The sequence below is a fragment of the Siphateles boraxobius genome, unplaced genomic scaffold (genome assembly GCF_051911475.1).
Source record: "Siphateles boraxobius isolate OS27281-9 unplaced genomic scaffold, OSU_SipBor_1 130, whole genome shotgun sequence".
Lineage (NCBI taxonomy): Eukaryota > Metazoa > Chordata > Actinopteri > Cypriniformes > Leuciscidae > Siphateles > Siphateles boraxobius.
Window position 1 is genome coordinate 24,369,217 of NW_027508734.1, and position 18,569 is coordinate 24,387,785.

Below are 18,569 nucleotides of genomic sequence, written 5' to 3' on the forward strand. Positions count from 1 at the left end.
GTCCGTGAGAGTCTGTCAGGATAGTTTTTGCGGTGTGTTCTACACGTCGGCTCTAGTCGGACTCACGCCGGCAGCAGTTGCCCAATTCTGCATGTAGAATCGCCATCGGGCTGTTGGAGAGCGAGAGATCACTTTGGTTGGCGGTTCAGTTTTGCGAACGAGGCAGTGCACAAGAATAAAAGCGAAAGGGATAAAAGCAAGCGAAGAAATTAAGATTGCACAGACAGAAGGCTATTCAAACTTTACATCATCTTACCAGAGCATTCCAATACTTGAATATTTTAAGAAAGTGATCAACATGATAGATATTAAAAATGGTAAGCAAATGCTGCTTTCTTTACGGTTTGTATATCTGCAATCCTAGTTTCGGTTTCCGTTTTTTGAAAGACGAATAGAGATTACTTGCTGATATAGACAATTATTTACTACATGCAGGTGCTGGTTGGCAGTCGGCTGAAGCTTTGCGGCGTTTTCAAGAGCAGTTTTTTGTCCCAGAACGCAGCCGACGCAAGGCAAGTTTTTTGATGTCAGCTTGGTGTGTTACGGCCTTAAAATGCAGCACTACAGGGGTCCCTGGTCCTTTTCTCTATACATCAATTTAGCCTTGGCCTTTAAATGGTTGAAGACCCCTGGTCTAGAGCCAAAGGAATATGTGTTTTACAATGCCTGGTTAAAAGTAAATATATATTTTAATTTTGGAATGGTCACATGCTTGACATTGAGAGTTTTAATGAGGCGAGGTCATACACTGCACATACTCTATTTATACTGAACCCCTGTATAAATAGACAGACCTAACCTAGTGATGAAAAACTTAAACACAGAGACCCACATATGTGAATTCAAGTTAGTATGACCTTAATTCAGTGTTCAGGTTTATGTGCAGCTTGTTACTAAGCTGAGAAATCTCCTTTGTTATCTTTTGGGCTCACATAAAAACTAGATGTTTGAGTTTGAGGGCTTCTCATGCTGTTTCCAGCAGGGGAAATATATACCAGCGGATGAATTTGTTGACTTTTCCAAAGTGATTTATATACTTGAATGTGGTTTAATTATTGATTTAAAAGAACACACCGACTTTTTGGGACTTTAGCTTATTCACCGTATCCCCCAGAGTTAGATAAGTCCATACATACCCTTTTCACCTCCGTGCGTCCCGTAACTCTGTCCGACGCACCCACTGCTAGCCTAGCTTAGCACAAAGACTGGAAGTCAATGACTTCAGCTAGCATACTGCTCCCAGTAAGTGACAAAATAACGCCAACATTTTCCTATTTATATGTTGTGATTTGTATAGTCACAGTGTGTACAAATAACAAGGTCATATGAGACACAGACATCTTTTAACCGTATACATACTAGAGCTTAGATCGGGACCAAAAAATCAAGCCCGACCCGACCCGAGCCCGTGCACGTTGTGTCCGAGCCCGGCCCGGCCCGACACATTAACTGTAAGCCCGATTTAAACCCCATCATTTTTAATATGTGGGCCGTTATAACCAGGGGCGACGCCAGATCATTTTTTAACGCAGGTGCTGAATGGGTGCTAGACCATTGACAGGGGGGAGCTGCGCAATTTTATATATATATATACATATATGTTGTATAAATACTATTAATAAATGTGCAAAAATTGGCCACTTAATATTTAATATTCAATTATTTTAATGATCACAATGAAAGTTTTAATTTTATTAAATTGAACAAGCACAACATTCAGCATTCAATCAAATATTCTTAAAGATTCATTATTATTAATAATGTTATTTCGACATATGTGTGCGTGCAACAAGCAAGATATGAATTTGTAAATTCGGTGACAAGCGTGCAGAATTGATTTAATTTATGATGAGATGGCTTTAGTTCACGTGCTATGGTGACCGCGGCTCGCCGGCGCCTCCATATCATGATTATTGTCTGCTATATTTGCTGCTTATTTATTAAATCCAGGCAATTGGTTGATGAAAAATTTATTAAAATTAAGATACAATTTATACAAAACGAAATTCACTTTAAAGAAAGGCTTTCTACAAAACAAAACATAATGAAGTGTTCAAAATCATGCCTGAACCACTCCATGTCTCCTCATATTGCGCATCCTCCTATCTACTCTGTTCCCCACTTACTCTCACCCACTGAACTTCTTCAAATCTGCTTGCACATGGCTGCAGTCTTATTATGGAAATGCATGTTGTTTAAAAGCTTAGCTGATTCTGATCTTCTAAAGAGAAAAAAAGGATTCTGGGGTACAAATAAATAATTATTTAATTAATTATAACTGTGATTCAAATTAAGTTAGGGGTGCTTTAATGCAGCTTAGACCAGCTGTGCATTTGACTGAGGCACTGACCCCCTCTGCCCCATGTTCACTTTACCCCTCATGGTCTGTCTTTCTCCTTGTTGATCCCTTCTCAGCTTTTAGACAGTGACAAGCAGATCAAGTGTCAATCACTCATCTTGGACAGCATTTCTCCTCCCACTAGAGCTCTGTGTCCATTCACTATGCCAGCATGGAGTCAGTCTCTGGGTGTATGTAGTTGTCTCAGTGAAAATCCTGGTTACCGCTGTTTCTTTTAAAAACCCTTTGCTGTAAATTTCCCTGACTCCTTTCTGTTCTTACAAGTAAAATACATTTGAGTGAATTATGTGTTTTGGTAAACATATTGAATTCAAAAGCATTGTTTTTCCACTAATAACATCATGTACTAGTCAGTTAAGGTCACATAAAGTGAGTTAGTTCAGTTCAGTTGGATCCAATTTTCTATTTTTTTTTTATTATATATTTTCATTTTACATTTTAATTGTAGTTTATGTCTTAGTAATTTTATGTGCTTTTGTCATTTCTGCGATTTTTATTTACCTTTGTTTTTTTATTTCATTTTTAATCATTTTAGTACTGAAACTTTCCGTTAGTTGCCTAGGCAGCATTAATTTTTAATAAAGTTTTTTACTTTTAAGTGTTTTTGTATAATTGTTACATTTTTATTTCAGCTTTATTTAAATTGCGGATTTAATTTTTTTTTTAAAATATTATAGTAATTATATAATTATATTATATTATATAATTATGTAATTATATAATAAATTGTATATATATTTTATGATAGCAACACTGACTGGATGATTTGAGGTTTTCTATTTTTTTGTATGATGTGTAAAAGACATAATACATTACGGAGAGGATAGTTTACCCAAAAATGTAAATTCATAATTTACTCGCCCTCATGAATTTCTTTCTTCTGTGGAACATTAAAGTAGAGATTTTGAAAAATGTAGTACCCATTGACAAAAAATACCAACAGATTTTTAAAAATATCTTCTTATTTGTTCCACAGAGGAAAGACAGTCATACAGGTTTAGAACTACACAAAGCTGAGTAAGTGATGATAGAATTTTCATTATTTGGGTAAACTTTTCCCTTTAATATTTTATTTTAATGTAAGACACTGCATATTTAATATGTAGTTTGCATGTTTGTGTTGACACTTTTTTTCCCCTTGTGTATGTTTTGCTCCAGCAGCTTGTGTAGAGTGTTAAGGAGGAGGGTTCTTTAGCTGTGGGTGTGTCCATAACTTTCTGAGTGACAGGCAGCCAGGCAGTGTGAGAGGGGAGGGGCAGAGTGTGTGAGGGTGAGGGCGGTCTCTACCTCGAGCTGCTGCAGTGTGTGTGGAGTGTGTCAGTGTGTTGGAGACCTGCAGTTTGGAAGGGTTAGTGAGCAACACACACACAAACTTGCCCACTCAGCACACATGCACGCACACCAACACGCAACCGCGGCACAGGACGCCGCCGGACTCACTGGAAAATGAATCTAATGAGGGGAAGGACAATCAGCCTGCAGCATGGTGAGTACAGACAGCGGTGGAGTTTAGAGGTGCTAATGGCTTTACCTTACGGGGGTTGAGACGGGGGAGGGGTGGGAAAGAGGGGGATACTGTTACTGTTTTTTTACTGACTTTTACTGTACTGCTGCTGATTACATGTATATCAACAGTGTGAGATTGAGTATACTAGAAGAGAAAAGGTTTGTGTTTTTAATGAATATGTGGTCTGGTCAGAGTGTGTGTTGGTGGTCTTGTAATGTCCTTGACACAGGTAAAGCAGCCGAGGGCAGCGAAACTGTGGATTCAGCACTTCACTGAGAGCTGACTGCATTCTGCTGTTTTTCTGTAGGTTTCATAGAGCCGGCTTGAATGTGTCTGTGTGTGACATATCTTCATGACTATCGGGGTGTAGTCTGTGTGTGTGTGTGTGTGCTTAGGCCTGTCATGCCAGCTGTTCTCTGCATTACACTCGTCTCCTTTACATCTCAGCAAGCTTATAAAGTCAGCCATGCAGAGAGGAAGGGAAGTGTGTGTGCAAAACTCTTGGCCTTTCGCTCACTTAAAGGTGACTGCTGCCCTGAAGGTGAGGAATGAAGGCAATATGTTTAATCTAAAACGTGTGGATTCATTTTAGCCCTGTCTTCTGCGTTAGGGGTTGATATTGAAAATGGGCCCAGATGGAAAGAATGTAAGATGGAAAGAGGGCCAAAATGAAGTGTTTAGAGTAGAAGTACGTTGCTATTAGTACACTCATATGTTCATTCATCAGTCCAAACCACAATTACGCTCCGAGCAGGTTGCGCTGTGCTACATCTGCTCGTTGAACCACAAACATTCATAGTTCTAACTCTTTATGAGGCACTTCCTCTGACCTGAAGTGTATCTTCTCTAAGAGCGCTGCTGGGCTTGTCCTGTGAACAATCGCTCTGTCCTTGTAATTGTGAGCCGGGTACAATTTACTAAGTCAATCTAAACATTCAATCCCCCAAACTGCATATGGTTCAGTTTTTCAGGAAACACTGGAGCTCTGGCTCAGTGATCTGTAGCTTACAATAGCTGTTGAGGTAACTGGAAACAAATGCGTTTAAAAGCTAAATAGCCTCCCGCTCATTCATTCAAGTCCACCTCTGCTTGTCTAGATGCCAGAGCCTTAAATTAGCCACATTTATTGCCCTTCATTGCTTTTTTTGTGTGTGTCTCTGGGCAATTTGGCAGTGAGGCGATCTTTAATTCAGCCCACCTCACTGTAGAGACATTTGTCCAAGGGTCACTGGGTTATCTAGTAACTGTGTTTGAAGAGCAGGTTTACTCAGATGCTTTAGAGAAGTCTGAGGTTTGTCTGTAGCTGTGTTCAGGTAAAAGGTTTTTCCTGAGCCTGCCCTGATGGGTTAAACTTTAACTCTTCAGAGAAAAGCTGCATGCTTAGAAGATTTCATGACTCTTGACTGAAGAATTTTGTAAGTCCGTTCTTCAGGGGCTTCGTGAGGAAGGCAGCTGCAGGGTTTTTGATAAATAGGGGGTCTCAACAGTAATAACAAACACCCTGTCTACAGTATTTAATGTATAGGCATGTGTTTGTAAATGTGAGGCTTCATTTTGCTAGTGGGCATATGACTGCTGTGTGTGTGTGTGTGTCTGAGGGTTTGCTTAACTTTAAGGAAGTCCCAAGAAATAAGATAAATCTGCCAATGTGGCCCTTTTGAGTTATATATATTTATACATTCACTACCGCTCAAATGTTTTGAGTCGTTATGATTTTTGTAATGCTGCAATTATTTGATCACACATATAGTAAAATATGTTTAATATTATTAATATTAATGTTATTGTGATTTTCAATTAGCTGTTTTCTACCTGATTATATTTTAAAATGTAACTTATTCATGTCACATGACCCTTCAGAAATCATTCTAATTAGCTGATTTTGTACTCAAGAAATAGGACGAGAAGACCAAAATCATATGATATGTCATTTTATTTCACGATAACAATATATATATATATATATATATATATATCAGAATATAGTTATTTTTGCTTTAAATAAGTTTTTTTATGATATCAAAATTTGTTTTTATTTGAAATTTCATAATTTTTGTCCCCAATTTCAATATCACAAAAAATAATACTAGCCTAAGTAAAAAAAAACTCAAGCTGATGGAAGACAAGTAAACAGTAATAAAATAAGGACAAATAAACTAATTACCAGCATATAGGAAAACAAACTACAATAGAACAAAGACACATATGAAATGGACCTACCTGAAAAACTTTTAGCACCAGAAATAAGAAATACTACATAAATAAACAAAGCAATTCCAATAAGGCTCTCACAACGTCGGTGCTCGGGCCCTAATTAAATTGTATAAAATAATCAAATGTATAAAAGCACTGCATAGTCTTCACTGGCTTTTCTCTCTCTCTCCATACAGTGAAAATCAATGGGGTCCCATGTTGTATTGAGCTCAAATGATTTTCATTGTTTGGGTAAAAACAGCTGAAACATACTTCAAATCTTTTTTGAGTTTTCATTCTTTAGGTGAACTATCGCTTGAAAAATGTCATCATCTCTTAACCTGTTAACCTTCAAGGCCACTTTTGAAAAATCCCCAGAAATGGCATACCCAAACTTAAACAGATACAGTTCATGAACCCTTTGCACTAAAAGCACAAGTATGATCTCATTTGAAAGCTGACACCTAGTAGTTTATTGTAAATGTAGAAATAATTATTGTCATAATGAAAAAAAAAGTTTAAATAGCTTCAAAGTTTTGTAAAGTTATTAGAAATTTACTTTTATGAAACATCTTCATAAAAATAAAATTGAAGTTGGCCCTGGAGGAATCTAGAAATGCACTGCAGCTAAAGCCATATGTGTGACCATTTTATATTTAAAATCTGAAAATGATAAGTCTAAAACTCTGTATTTAGTTAAATGTTTTTCAAGATCATGTCAAATTACTTTATTTTGATTAGACTCTAAAATGCAAACTGATGTTTAGTCATCTTCTGAGTCATCTATTCAGTCTATTGTCTCTATTATTTTGTGGTGCAAACGAGCCCCATTCAGTGTGAGTCTCTCCCTGCACACATTTACACCTCTCCAGACTGGTTATGGCTCTAAATATGCATTTCTTTTGTCTGCATTATAGCTACTAACAACTGGCTATTCACAGGCTATTCATAGGGTTTCAAACCCTAATTTCTTTTATCAAAGTTCTCACTAAATATTTGAAACTGGTATCAAATGCACTGAAACATTTCAGTAAGCATTCCTATTTAGAAAAAAATCATAAAACAATAACTGCTGGTGGCAGGTGCACCTGGGCTAGCTAGCATGTTAGCTTAGCACACCATCAATACACGACCATTTATGAGATTAAAACCATGTTTGTGCTCCAAACTTACTTTATAACGCAAGTCGAGTGTTTTAAATAATCTTCTGTGATCTAATTTGGCTTCAGATAAAAAAAAAATCTGACGGAAAATTTATTATTTATAGTGTTCTGCACGATGATGAAATCTATATCGATTAGCATTACATTATAAATATAATCTATTATTATGAAATACCTGGCATGGCTTGAAGAACACAGGTAACTCAAATATCATTGCAATCATGTTTATTGTCTTCAAAACATCTTTATCTGCATGTTACAGCGATCTCTGTCAGCTACTTTCTGTATCAGTGACGTCCTGGAATGTCACATGACTATGGGTCTTCTTCGTGATCCATATATGGACTGTTATTGTGCATATAGCGCCCTCAGGCTATTGGTATGAATTGAAAACACAGCACATCTCAGTAAGAAGCGATCATAATGATTACATCGACGCATTTGGGTATAAATTCAACAAATATTATTCCTGTCTATAGAAATATGATGTGAATCTATGAGAATATATCAATATTTCTCCAAGTCTGCACATTTTTGAGCTAAAGCCCTGAGGGACGATGTTTTGCGAATCGCTGTCATGACGACAGCTTGGAGTGTTTTTTATGAATGGACCAGCTGACGCTCATAATTCATATTAAAGGTATCGACTCATTTTTTCATTTCATAACTCCTGACACAAATTAAGACATAACTGTCACTATAAGTTTCTCAGAATACAATAGTGGTCAAATACTGAATCTTGAGTATTATATCTTTTTAATGATGTATAGTTTGTCAAGGTATAACATTAAATCTGATAGTAAATTTGAACTAAATAAAAAAAAAACCGCTTCAGTGCGCCGACGCTCTGGAAACGGTTAACAGGTTAATGAATAAATCAGGATTTCAAAAGAGTTGAAAGCCACCTTTGGGTTTGACGGAGTTGTGATGAGAGGTTATATTCTAAATAACATGAATAGAACTGCATTATGAATCAGTGTATTGCTATGGAACTTGTTTTGGTGGCTCTTGTTGCTTCAAGAATGCTGTCACACCCTTTGGGTGTCTTTCCTTTAACGTGGTAATCCCAACGCACTAGGCAGGAAAGAAAACCGTTCTGTGTGGAGCATTTGAGGAGGAAATTAATGGTCCCCTTGTAGAGGAAAAGGTGAATATGATAAATAAATAGGAAACATAAATGTGCACACATTTTAGTGAGATGTAAACACTCATACTTACGAGGTGAATTCTCACTGCCCTTTTACACTCCGTGACATATTTTAGCAGATGCCAAAACAGTTGCGTCCAAATTCGCTCTGATAACAAAGGCTACTTCTGAAGACTTGTCAGACATCAAGTTGGCAAAAGTCACCATTAGACAGAAACTTGCTCATGTTATTCACACTGACCTGTTAGCTTACTCAGAATGTTGTTAAACACAATTGCCCTCAGAAGCACATGTTCAGTTGAAATCTACATTTTAAAGGTTTGGTAAAGGGTAACTGTCCTAGAATGGCTATACTTTGTTATCATGTGATCTTCTGAATTGTTTATCTTCACAGTTGGTGCCCATTGCTTGTGCCAAATGAAAACATAGGGACCCCCCCCACATTTATGTAACCCCTTCCACATGACCTTACTCTGCCACATCCTGCTGAGTTCAGCCCCAGACAGTGTCTCCACACAATCCAGCTCTCAGCCAATGGAGTCTCGCTTCACAATAGAAGAGACGAGGACTCAATCCATCAGTGGCAGAGGGCCAAAAGTCAACGTTTTTTGTGTTTGGCTCACGAATAGGCTTTGATCTCAATGCAGCCACTCTGAAGTTGTACACCGTTCTGGAGATTAACCCCAAAGACCCAAGGACTCAAGATTTTAAGTTGTATATTTGACTGATTATGTGCCAGTGGTATTAGATGGAGTCCCATCTACAGTTTTGAATTTCAGGGAAAGACTGATTAAAATTAGTTGGGATTTATTTTGAGGAGACACTTGAAGCTAAAAGCTGCCGGCCCCTTAATGAATGTGTATCGGTTAGCAACTGCCACTCAATCGTCTTAATCCACATTCACTCATTCAGGATTCATTGAAGTAGTAAAGACATAGAGTTGATGTAGTAGTAGAGACTTATAGAGATAAACTATTATAGAAACTCTGTTGAGCTGGAATAGATGTGTTAGAAATTACTTTAAGGTAAAATATTAATTTTGCATCTTGTCACCCTATATATTTGTTACTTAAAGTGGCATGAAATTAAAATTCACCCTGTCTGTTTTGTAAATGCATGTTGTAGATCTTGTTGTGAACAATTCATCCATGTATGTTTCTTTTTTGTTTTATTTGAGCTCTTAATACTTAATCCAAATATCATAACTAATCATAGCATTCTTTCTGTGAAAACAAAAGGCTTCTCTCAGGTAACCTATGCTGGACTTCTCCAGTCATTTAGTTCACTTAATCCCACCCATGCACAATCGACTTCAAGCTCGCATACATTTTTAAGTTAAACGCCCCATCTCAAAATCCAATCAGCAGCCGGTGCAGAGAACTAAGTCCCCTCCCTAAATGTTTTCTTGTTCGGTTTTCTGTTTCACTCCGATGTGTCATAATACGGAAGAAAATAACCATTGCACTTGTGTTTCATTGCAGCTTAAATGATTGCTATGTTCTCACACCATATCCTGGGCCATGTGACCGGAGGGACCCACTGAAGAACTCTTGAGTATTTTCTACTCATTGGATTTAAGCAATAGCCTCTGTACCGTGAAATTAATTTGATATACCAAGGTCCTTCAAAGAACTCTGTAGTATTACCACCATGCTAAATGTCCATAAATCATAGTATTGTTCGCGCAGCGATTTCATCACAAATCTCAGACTAGAATACCATCCGTCCTAAATTGCTGGTGTATGTTCTGTGTAAGTTGGGCAAGAGATTCAGATGATCAGTTCTCTGTTTTTATTTCAAGGTGAATGAAAACACGCACGCATCCATTGGTCACGCTCTACAAAGCCTTCAAGAATGACTGTAGGGCACAAATAGTGTTAATGATGGACATTTGATTGTTTTGAGTAGACGGCTGTAGATGGACAGAGCCTCTTATGAGTCTTGGCATCTCCAGGCACACTGTTTACAGCTTGACACCAGCCCAGTGGCAGTATGAATCAGAGCGCTAGCCTGACGCCTCTGGGTCAGCATGTGGGCTCTTCAAGCATTCAGAGAACTCGGATGGGATACTCTATATTGCTGTCACCATCTTAGGGTTGTTTTCCAATACTCCTATATCTGTACATCAGCACAACACACAGTTTTATGTAAAATAATACAGGGATTCAGAATTGAAGATAATTCATTTGAATTTTTTTCAGAATGGACAGTGCATATAGTTCTTCTCCAAAGCTGAATTGACCATGTCCTAACCAGATTTAACATATTGTCAATCATTTGGTTTCTATTTCTGCAGCATTGTGTTGAGTAGCTCTACCCTCAATAAAATATAATTGGTCCTATGTCTATATAACCGTATATAATAAACATCAGATGTATTCTGATAGTCGCAGCATTTAATTTTTCCGTTTTGACCAACAAATTAGTTATCGCTGGAAACTTAATGCATTGTGTCTGGTTAGGACACTATGGATATATTTTTAAAAAATGCACATGGGGAGGGTTTGTTGATGTCTTTTGAGGGCTCTTTGAACAGTTATGACTTGTGTGAGCATCAGTTTGTTCCCCTGTGGAATGTCAGACAGTTCTCATTTTTTGCCTTGCTCACTCTAGGAATGTGATGAACTCTGTTTTAGCGCTTGGCATATTACTTCTGACTTTTGTAACTCAATTTTAGTGATAATTCACTCAAAAGTTAACACCTTTTTCATCATTTACTCACCCTCATGGCGCTCCAAACCTATATGACTTTTTCTTCTCTGGAACACAAAAGACATTTTGAAAACTATCTCTATGCTTTTGTTTGTTTATTTGTACACTTACAACCAGTTGTTTGGACCATAAACTTTTGTGTTCCACTGAAGACAGGAAATCACACAGGTTTGGAACAACATGAGGGTGAGTAAATGATGACCACATTTTAATTTATCTTTAATGCAAATGTTTTATAAATAAGTGATTATGATTCATGCCAAAATAACAACTCTGTCAACAGTTATAAATGAAATGTTGCTGACAGCCACAGTTGAACATTGTTCCATATTTAGGCTCTACTAATTTCAGTCATTTCCTGTTCTCTTAAGCAAAATTGTTTCTCTGGGGATCCATTTTGTTGGGAAAATGTCTATCCAGGTACCATTTATTTAGTGAGTTAGTGGATAAATATTTCCTGAATGTGTTTCTCTTCTAGTGAGCTATATTTGAGCATCGGAAGGTGTTTCAGGTTGATGTGACGTCATCAGTGATCTGTGAGTGAGGTCAGCAGCATTGGACAGTTGTTTGATGTGATGATTGGGAGGTGTCATGGTGCAACAGCTGCTTCACCTCTTCAGAAAGTCGATAGATGCTAGATGTTCACATGTCTAGAACCTTATTCTTATCAGCCTGCTGACAATGAAGCAGGGAAATATATATATTGTGGTTTGGGGGAGAGAAAAAGAGAGAGGTTTATATGCCTCTTTTGTGTTCACAATTCTCCATTGATGTACCGCCATCACATTGTGCCCTACCAGAGTTTCCGGCCTCTAAACCTCTGTGCCACCCTCATGCACAATTGCCTGATCACCTGATCAGCTAGACAGGACAAACACTGGAAATGGAATTATTTGTCCACTCTTTTGTGTAGCTTACGCCCATCTCTTTCTCTGTCACTCTTTTCTCTTTCACGGTGTCACTCTAATGGACAGCTGGTTCATTCTGTCACTTGTGCTGGGTTGAAAGGTCAGGCCCCCAGTGCTCTGCCCTGCCATATACTGTCTCTGAGTCTCTGTGTGCTTGTGCACATATTTGATGCGTGTCTTATTACCTTACACATCTGTTAGAGCTCAGCTTCAGTTTTACGCAACCACACTTCAAAGAACAAGGTCTCTCTTATTATTCTCATTTAAATTGACCCACCTTTTTTATGGATTATTTTATCTCTCTAGTTATGTTATTCCATTTTGGGCTTCTAGTGTTCTTTGTCAGATGGCAGTTTTTAAGAACAAGTCTGAACATCTCGCATTCCTATCGTCTATCCAACCACTAACCTATGCAGTACCTCCTTAGTGTACATAAGCACAGTATGTATGTTAAATGCACTTAAAGTTAGATTGCAGTCAGAAAGCAATAATTCATCTTTAAAAAAGGTTTTAGTCTGACCAGTCACATTTTGCGAAGTCGGCCAAACAGATATAGATAATGTTGTCCTAGGTTTTGTGCATTGCGTCATCTGTACTTGGACATACAGATGTAGACTGTAGCGTAACTACACAAAAAATAATATGCAAAAAGTATAACTGCACATGTAAACATAGTTTATGTTCCACTACACTGCTTTTCAAACATATTTGTTCTGTCTTTTCCTTAAAATGATGTCCTGTAAGGGTTAAACAGTCAACGGAGGGATTCCTTGTTCCCTGGAGACAGATGCAATTGATTTGATTATACACCAGTAAGAGTGTGACCCATAGAGATACTTTATTTAACTAATCTAATATTGTCCAGCCAAAGGCCAAGCTGCCATCTTAAAAGGGGACAGGCTTGATTTAACAATGCCGGATGCCATGCACTCTCGGGTCATGATTATCATTAGTGAAAAGAGCCCATGCCATAAATAATACTTCTCCTACCGACATCTCTAGACACAGTCAACCGCCATTAGACGGTTTGTCACATTCTGGGAAATGGTTAAATTCAACATGTATGCCAAGATTTAATATTGTTTTCAAAAAACAAAAACAACATAAAGGAACTTTTACAAATTGTTTTTTTTTTTTTGTGCAGTCAAGCCACAGTCTTCATCTGTCTGTGCAATTTGCAAATGACAACAACAATGTATAATTTAATATTTGAAGGATTAAATGCCCTTCCCGTGGCTTTTGGAGCAAGCGCACAATTCCAAGACAAGATGTAGTCTGATTAACATGTTGGTATGCTGGATGAAGCCGAGCTACAATCGCATTTATCTAGATCGGTTGGTTCAACTTCAAGACAACAGAATGGTACAGTTTCAGTCAGACTAAAGCATTTATGTGACATTTTAAAAAATGAAGAAAAAAAAAGTTCAACAGAATTCTAACTTTTAAAAGTGCATAAATGTTCACTTAGCCTGTTAAATATTTTAGTAAACAACTTTTAGCTGTCAGTAATAGGGTCTTAACCAGGCATGATGTAACAATTCCAACTACAAGCAATTAATTTGTGCACCAAGTGAAAATACAAAGCTGAATTGTCAGCATCATTACTCTTCTTTAGAATCTTTAGTGTCACATGATCCTTCAGAAATCATTCTATGCTGATATGGTGTTCAAGAAACATTTCTTCTTGTAATCAATATTGAAAAAACTGAACTGCTTAATATTTTTGAGGAAACCATGACACGTTTTTTCAAGATGCTTTTATGAATAGAAAGCTCAAAATAACAGCATTGAAATATTAACTGTTTGTAACATAAATTGAATGCATCCTTACTGGATTTTTTTTTTATCTTACTAACCCCAAAACTTTTGAGTGGCAGTGTATTTTGAAACCCATTCTACTGAATTCAGCCAGTTCTGTCCCAAAATGACTTCAGAAGATGATAAGTAACTTTCCTTCAGATTCTGCTCGGGCCTGTCTATGAGGACTCCGTATAATGAAGAAAAAGTCCAACCACAAACACTCAGAAAACCACAGACTGTCCCTCAGTCTGGTACAGTTCACTCACACAAATTCATGAAGCACAGTCTTTATCCTATTGGCATGACTTTGGAGCTTTGCAGAATGATACCATTGTAGACCCAAATCTTTCCAACTTGTCTCACTAATGCCTTAGAGAAAAGACCAAGATGAGTGATAAAAAGAGGGAGAGGGATGAGCAGCTTGTGTGGCCATTTAGATCTGGAGGAAATTAAACCGTCTGCTGTAGACTAACAGTAAATCCCTCTCCTCTCTCAAACTGAGCCCTTCTAGGGTCTCCCATTCAGCTCACTGACAGAAGAAAAGCTTAAGCTGCGGTTTCTTACCTTTAAAAGGTAAAAATGGAGAAGGAATGTGGAATGTTTGACTTTCTCTGGGAAATGTTTGCTTTTACACTATTTGAGACAGGAAGTCTGCATTGATTTCTCTTCCTTCCTGGGTCAACAACACACTACAGGCAGTCAGACTCATGACTGAGCATTAGTCATGATAAGTAGATGAAACCACAGCCTGCTCTAATCAACATCTTTTTTGCATGCTGTGTCACACTTTTACTCGGTTTAGCTGGAGTGAAGGCTCTTGGGAAAATTATATTGGTTTTGCTTATGGTGATGGGTGGTGTGTGTTACTACACGGGTTTAAATGAGGGTCCTAATTATGTCATGCATTATTCAGCGGAGAGAGTCTGCAGGATTTCTGTGGGTCTCAAGAGAGCTTTTCCCCAAGCTCCAGAGCCTGCTCTTTGATTGATGCCTTCTTGGCACCTCGGTCGGAACTGTTTGAGAGGAAAACCCCTCTCTCTCCTGCTTTTGAAGGCCGTCCTGCAGATTAAAAAATGGCCTTCAATCATTTAAAAATGTTGATGGAAATAATTGGTTGAGAACTCACTTTAGGACTGGGCGATATGGCCAAAAAATCATATCTCGGTATTTTTTGCTTAAATGGCGATATACGATATATATCTCAGTACTTTCTACGTTTTTCTATTTGGATAAAGAAAATGTATTTATTTAAAAAAAAAATATTTCACATCCTGCTCAATGATATCCAAACAATGTTGATATTGAAGGATATGGAAACAAATAGGGAATGTAATGTAGGCTATGCAATATATTATGTGCAAAAAGGTGGTTAAAATCACATTACATTCTAACTTTGTAACATTTCAAACTAAAAACAAAAATAACGCTTTTGTTTTTAAAAATGACTATAGGCTAAAATAAAAATGAAAATAAAAACAAAAGCAGAAACTAATTATATTAGCCTGCATTTGATTACCCCATTATAATGGTCACTTTCAGAAAAATATAGTTGTAGGTTTAAAATTCCACATATGGCACATTTATTGTCTCCAACAACAAATATTTTAGTAATATGTGTTTTAGTCATAATTATTGCGCTACTGTTCTATTGTGCTCATCTGTATGGCACGCATGATCGCTGCGGCGCTCATTCACGGAAGCTTGAATTTTAGCGTAGATTCATTTGCAGAAGCTCGTCCTCTCCTGACAGTGAAATGGACATATTTGTTTGATTTGTTAGAACATTTACAGATGGAGAATATACCTGTGAAATGTAAGTTAGGCACTGAGGAAAGCACCACGTCTCAAACACATTAAACCACGCCAGTATTTATCTTTCAGTCACTAACAGTAGGCTATCTGTCCGAGCATCTGACAGGGCAAGCTGCTTTAAACTTGTTAACTATCTTACCAGTTATTTTGAAGCGCTTAATAAGCTTGTGTCATGTTTAGGACAAATTGTACTGTTCTTTCACTGCAGGAGCTCACACTGCGTACTCCACTATTTTTCAGATGTGCTCGTATCAAACTACTGTATCGATATAAACGGTATTGCCTCATTCCATATCGTGAGGAAAAAAAATATCGATATATTGTACAAACTCGATATACCGCCCAGCCCTAAGACACTTCGCCCTTTTATGTATTATTAGCTGAATCTAAAGATGCATCACAAACCCATTTTCAGTGGAGGAGAAACCTGGACAGAGACTAGATGGATGGATGTGTGTTCTCAAAGGTCCATATGGGTCAATGTATGAGACAAGTATACGATAATCACACTGATTTGAGCTTCAAGATAAGAGACAAAGAATGATCACACTTTGTGTGTTATTTCAGATGGTCGAGATGTATGTGGGGGAATCTCAGTTCCCAGGCTGACTGAGTTACAGCACTGATAACAGAATGGCACAGCACATTCGACCCAACACACCTAAGACACACACACACACACACACACACACACACACACACACACACACACACACACACACACACACACTCACACTGCAGCAGTTACGTTGAAAAACATGATCCTCTTACTTTACCTGCTTCTTCCTTTTATAATGAGAAAATGATTGTTTGTCTTTGCTGGACTCTATCAGTCATTAACTTTTGTGAATTCTTCAAACTTCAGACATTACTAATCTTCACCTGCCAAAAAATACCTGCATGTGAGCATCAAACTATGAGGGCTGTGTGTTTGTACTGTTAGTTTACCGTTTTGGTAAGTGTTTTTGGTGCAAGAAGGTCTTTCTCAGTCCTCCTACATGATATCTTTAATCTCTCATACCCTCTTTAATGCTGGGCCCACAGTGCATTTGCTTGAGATAGACTTGTGTGTCTCCTTTGCTCGCAGCTGTGCCTGGTTGTTTTTCAGTTTGTTCGTTCCCATGTTCTTTATCTTTCTTTTTCTCATAACAACCCACTACAATGCGAGTAAATCACTCGCATATGGGACTAAATCTTCACTCTGGGCGACTAAATAGTGTCTATCATTAGCCATTGGCTATTACATTCTTAGATTTTACTCGCCAGTGTGTGTGTTAAAGGCTAAGTATAAGTTTAGCATAGATAGGCCTATGTTTCACGTGCTGAACACAGACTTAGCGCTTGAGAGTTTCGCTCTCCGTCATGCAGTCTGTAGATTCTGTACTATTTCAATGCTCAATGGATGTGCAGGGTACCTGTATTCACGTACCATAAACTCTAGTGTAAAAGCGCCCAACTCGCTGTGGCTTTGCTGTCAGAGCGAGAGTCTTGCGTTACACGCAGAATCGACACGTTACATGTAATCAATATTCTTTGTTGTATTTTCCTGTCAAAATTTCATTTTTGAAAAGTTAATATTGAATTATTCAGCTTTTAAGAACAATCTTGAGATATATCGTTTTTTTAAGTAGCGAGTGGAACGAATGCTCAAACAGCAATCTCATTGCCTGGCGTTCATCTATTTCTGTCCCTGTTTTGATTTTCAGCAAATCAGTTCGAGTGAACGCTGATAACGTGTTACATTGATAATAATCATAAATGTTTCTTGAGCATCAAATCATCATATTAGAATGATTTCTGAAGGATCATGTGACACTGAAGACTGGAGTAATGATGCTGAACATTCAGCTTTGATCACAGGAATAAATTACACTTTACTATATATTCACATAGAAAACAGCTGTTATACATTGAAATAGTGCTGGGCGGGTTTGACCAAAAATTTATATCACGTTTTTTTTCAAAATTATCCCGGTTTTCCGGTTTATGACGTTTTTTTTTCATGCATAATCAGGTGTTCAAAGCATTTTCTACTGGTTGAGAGAGGAATTACTGCAGTAGATTGACTTAGGATGGTCTATTTTACTGTCATTAGTGAATATTGTAGAATAGAATAGCGCCTAGTATAACCTAAAATTGTTATTTCTTAATGTTCTAATAATGTTCTTATAACCAAGAAATAACGTTAATTCAACGTTTATATAACGGGAGAATTTAACGTTCTATTGACGTTTGAATGATGTTCTTATTACCAAGCAAGACCGTTAATTCAACGTTTATATAACAGGAGAGTTGAATAGGGCTGGGTATTGACACAAATTTCACAATTCGATTCGATTTCGATTCACAAGCTTGCAATTCGATTCGATTTCGATTACGATTCGATTCAATATTGATTATTTTGGATATCAGGTACAATACATGGCAAATTTTCTCAAGGAAAACAAATGTCTTAACCAATGCTGTAAACTATGGGAGTCAGTTGTATCATTAAAATTGTTTCATTAGCCTACTATAGCCTAATATTAAAGGTAAAGATTTACTGATTTGTATACAAACAATTACACTTTTATTTAATGAAATATAAATATTTATGAAATATAAATATTTAAATGGTGGCTGTCATAAAAACTTGCCAGATTTATTCAAACATGCATAATAAAAATAACATAAAATGCATATGTAATATGGTGCATATATTTAGCAAAATGCTCCTCTCTAGAGTTAATTTTTCTAGCTGACTAACGAGTTCATGGTCACTGGATATGGTTTTTCTGAGGTAAATGTGACGTTACATGACATTGTTTACAAGCTGTTTCACTGACGTCTTTCCTCGGTTGAAACAATGATTGAGCGATTCCATGTGACAACAAGGATTTCGATAAGTTATACTCTATCTTTTAACACACTTTCAGATGCTCATTCATGTTTATTTCACGTTGTAACTGATAATATTAAGGCGGAAGAG

At 37.3% G+C, this 18,569-nt stretch overlaps 1 protein-coding gene across 10 annotated transcripts in view; it reads left to right on the plus strand.

The window, feature by feature from the left end:
• The window catches only part of plekhg4 (pleckstrin homology domain containing, family G (with RhoGef domain) member 4), a 99,299-nt gene that overhangs the window by 12,498 nt on the left and 68,232 nt on the right, over positions 1-18,569 (plus strand). For 3 of the 10 annotated variants that reach the window (XM_077228825.1, XM_077228828.1, XM_077228827.1), the window contains exon 1: positions 3,660-3,845. The exons of 4 other annotated variants lie outside the window; for them this stretch is intronic. In XM_077228825.1, the coding sequence (XP_077084940.1) occupies positions 3,843-3,845 (3 nt within the window). In that variant the 5' untranslated portion in view covers positions 3,660-3,842. Of the gene's footprint in view, positions 1-3,597; positions 3,846-18,569 lie in introns of those variants that run through there. 3 more of the 10 variants (XM_077228832.1, XM_077228833.1, XM_077228826.1) reach the window with 2 other exon arrangements.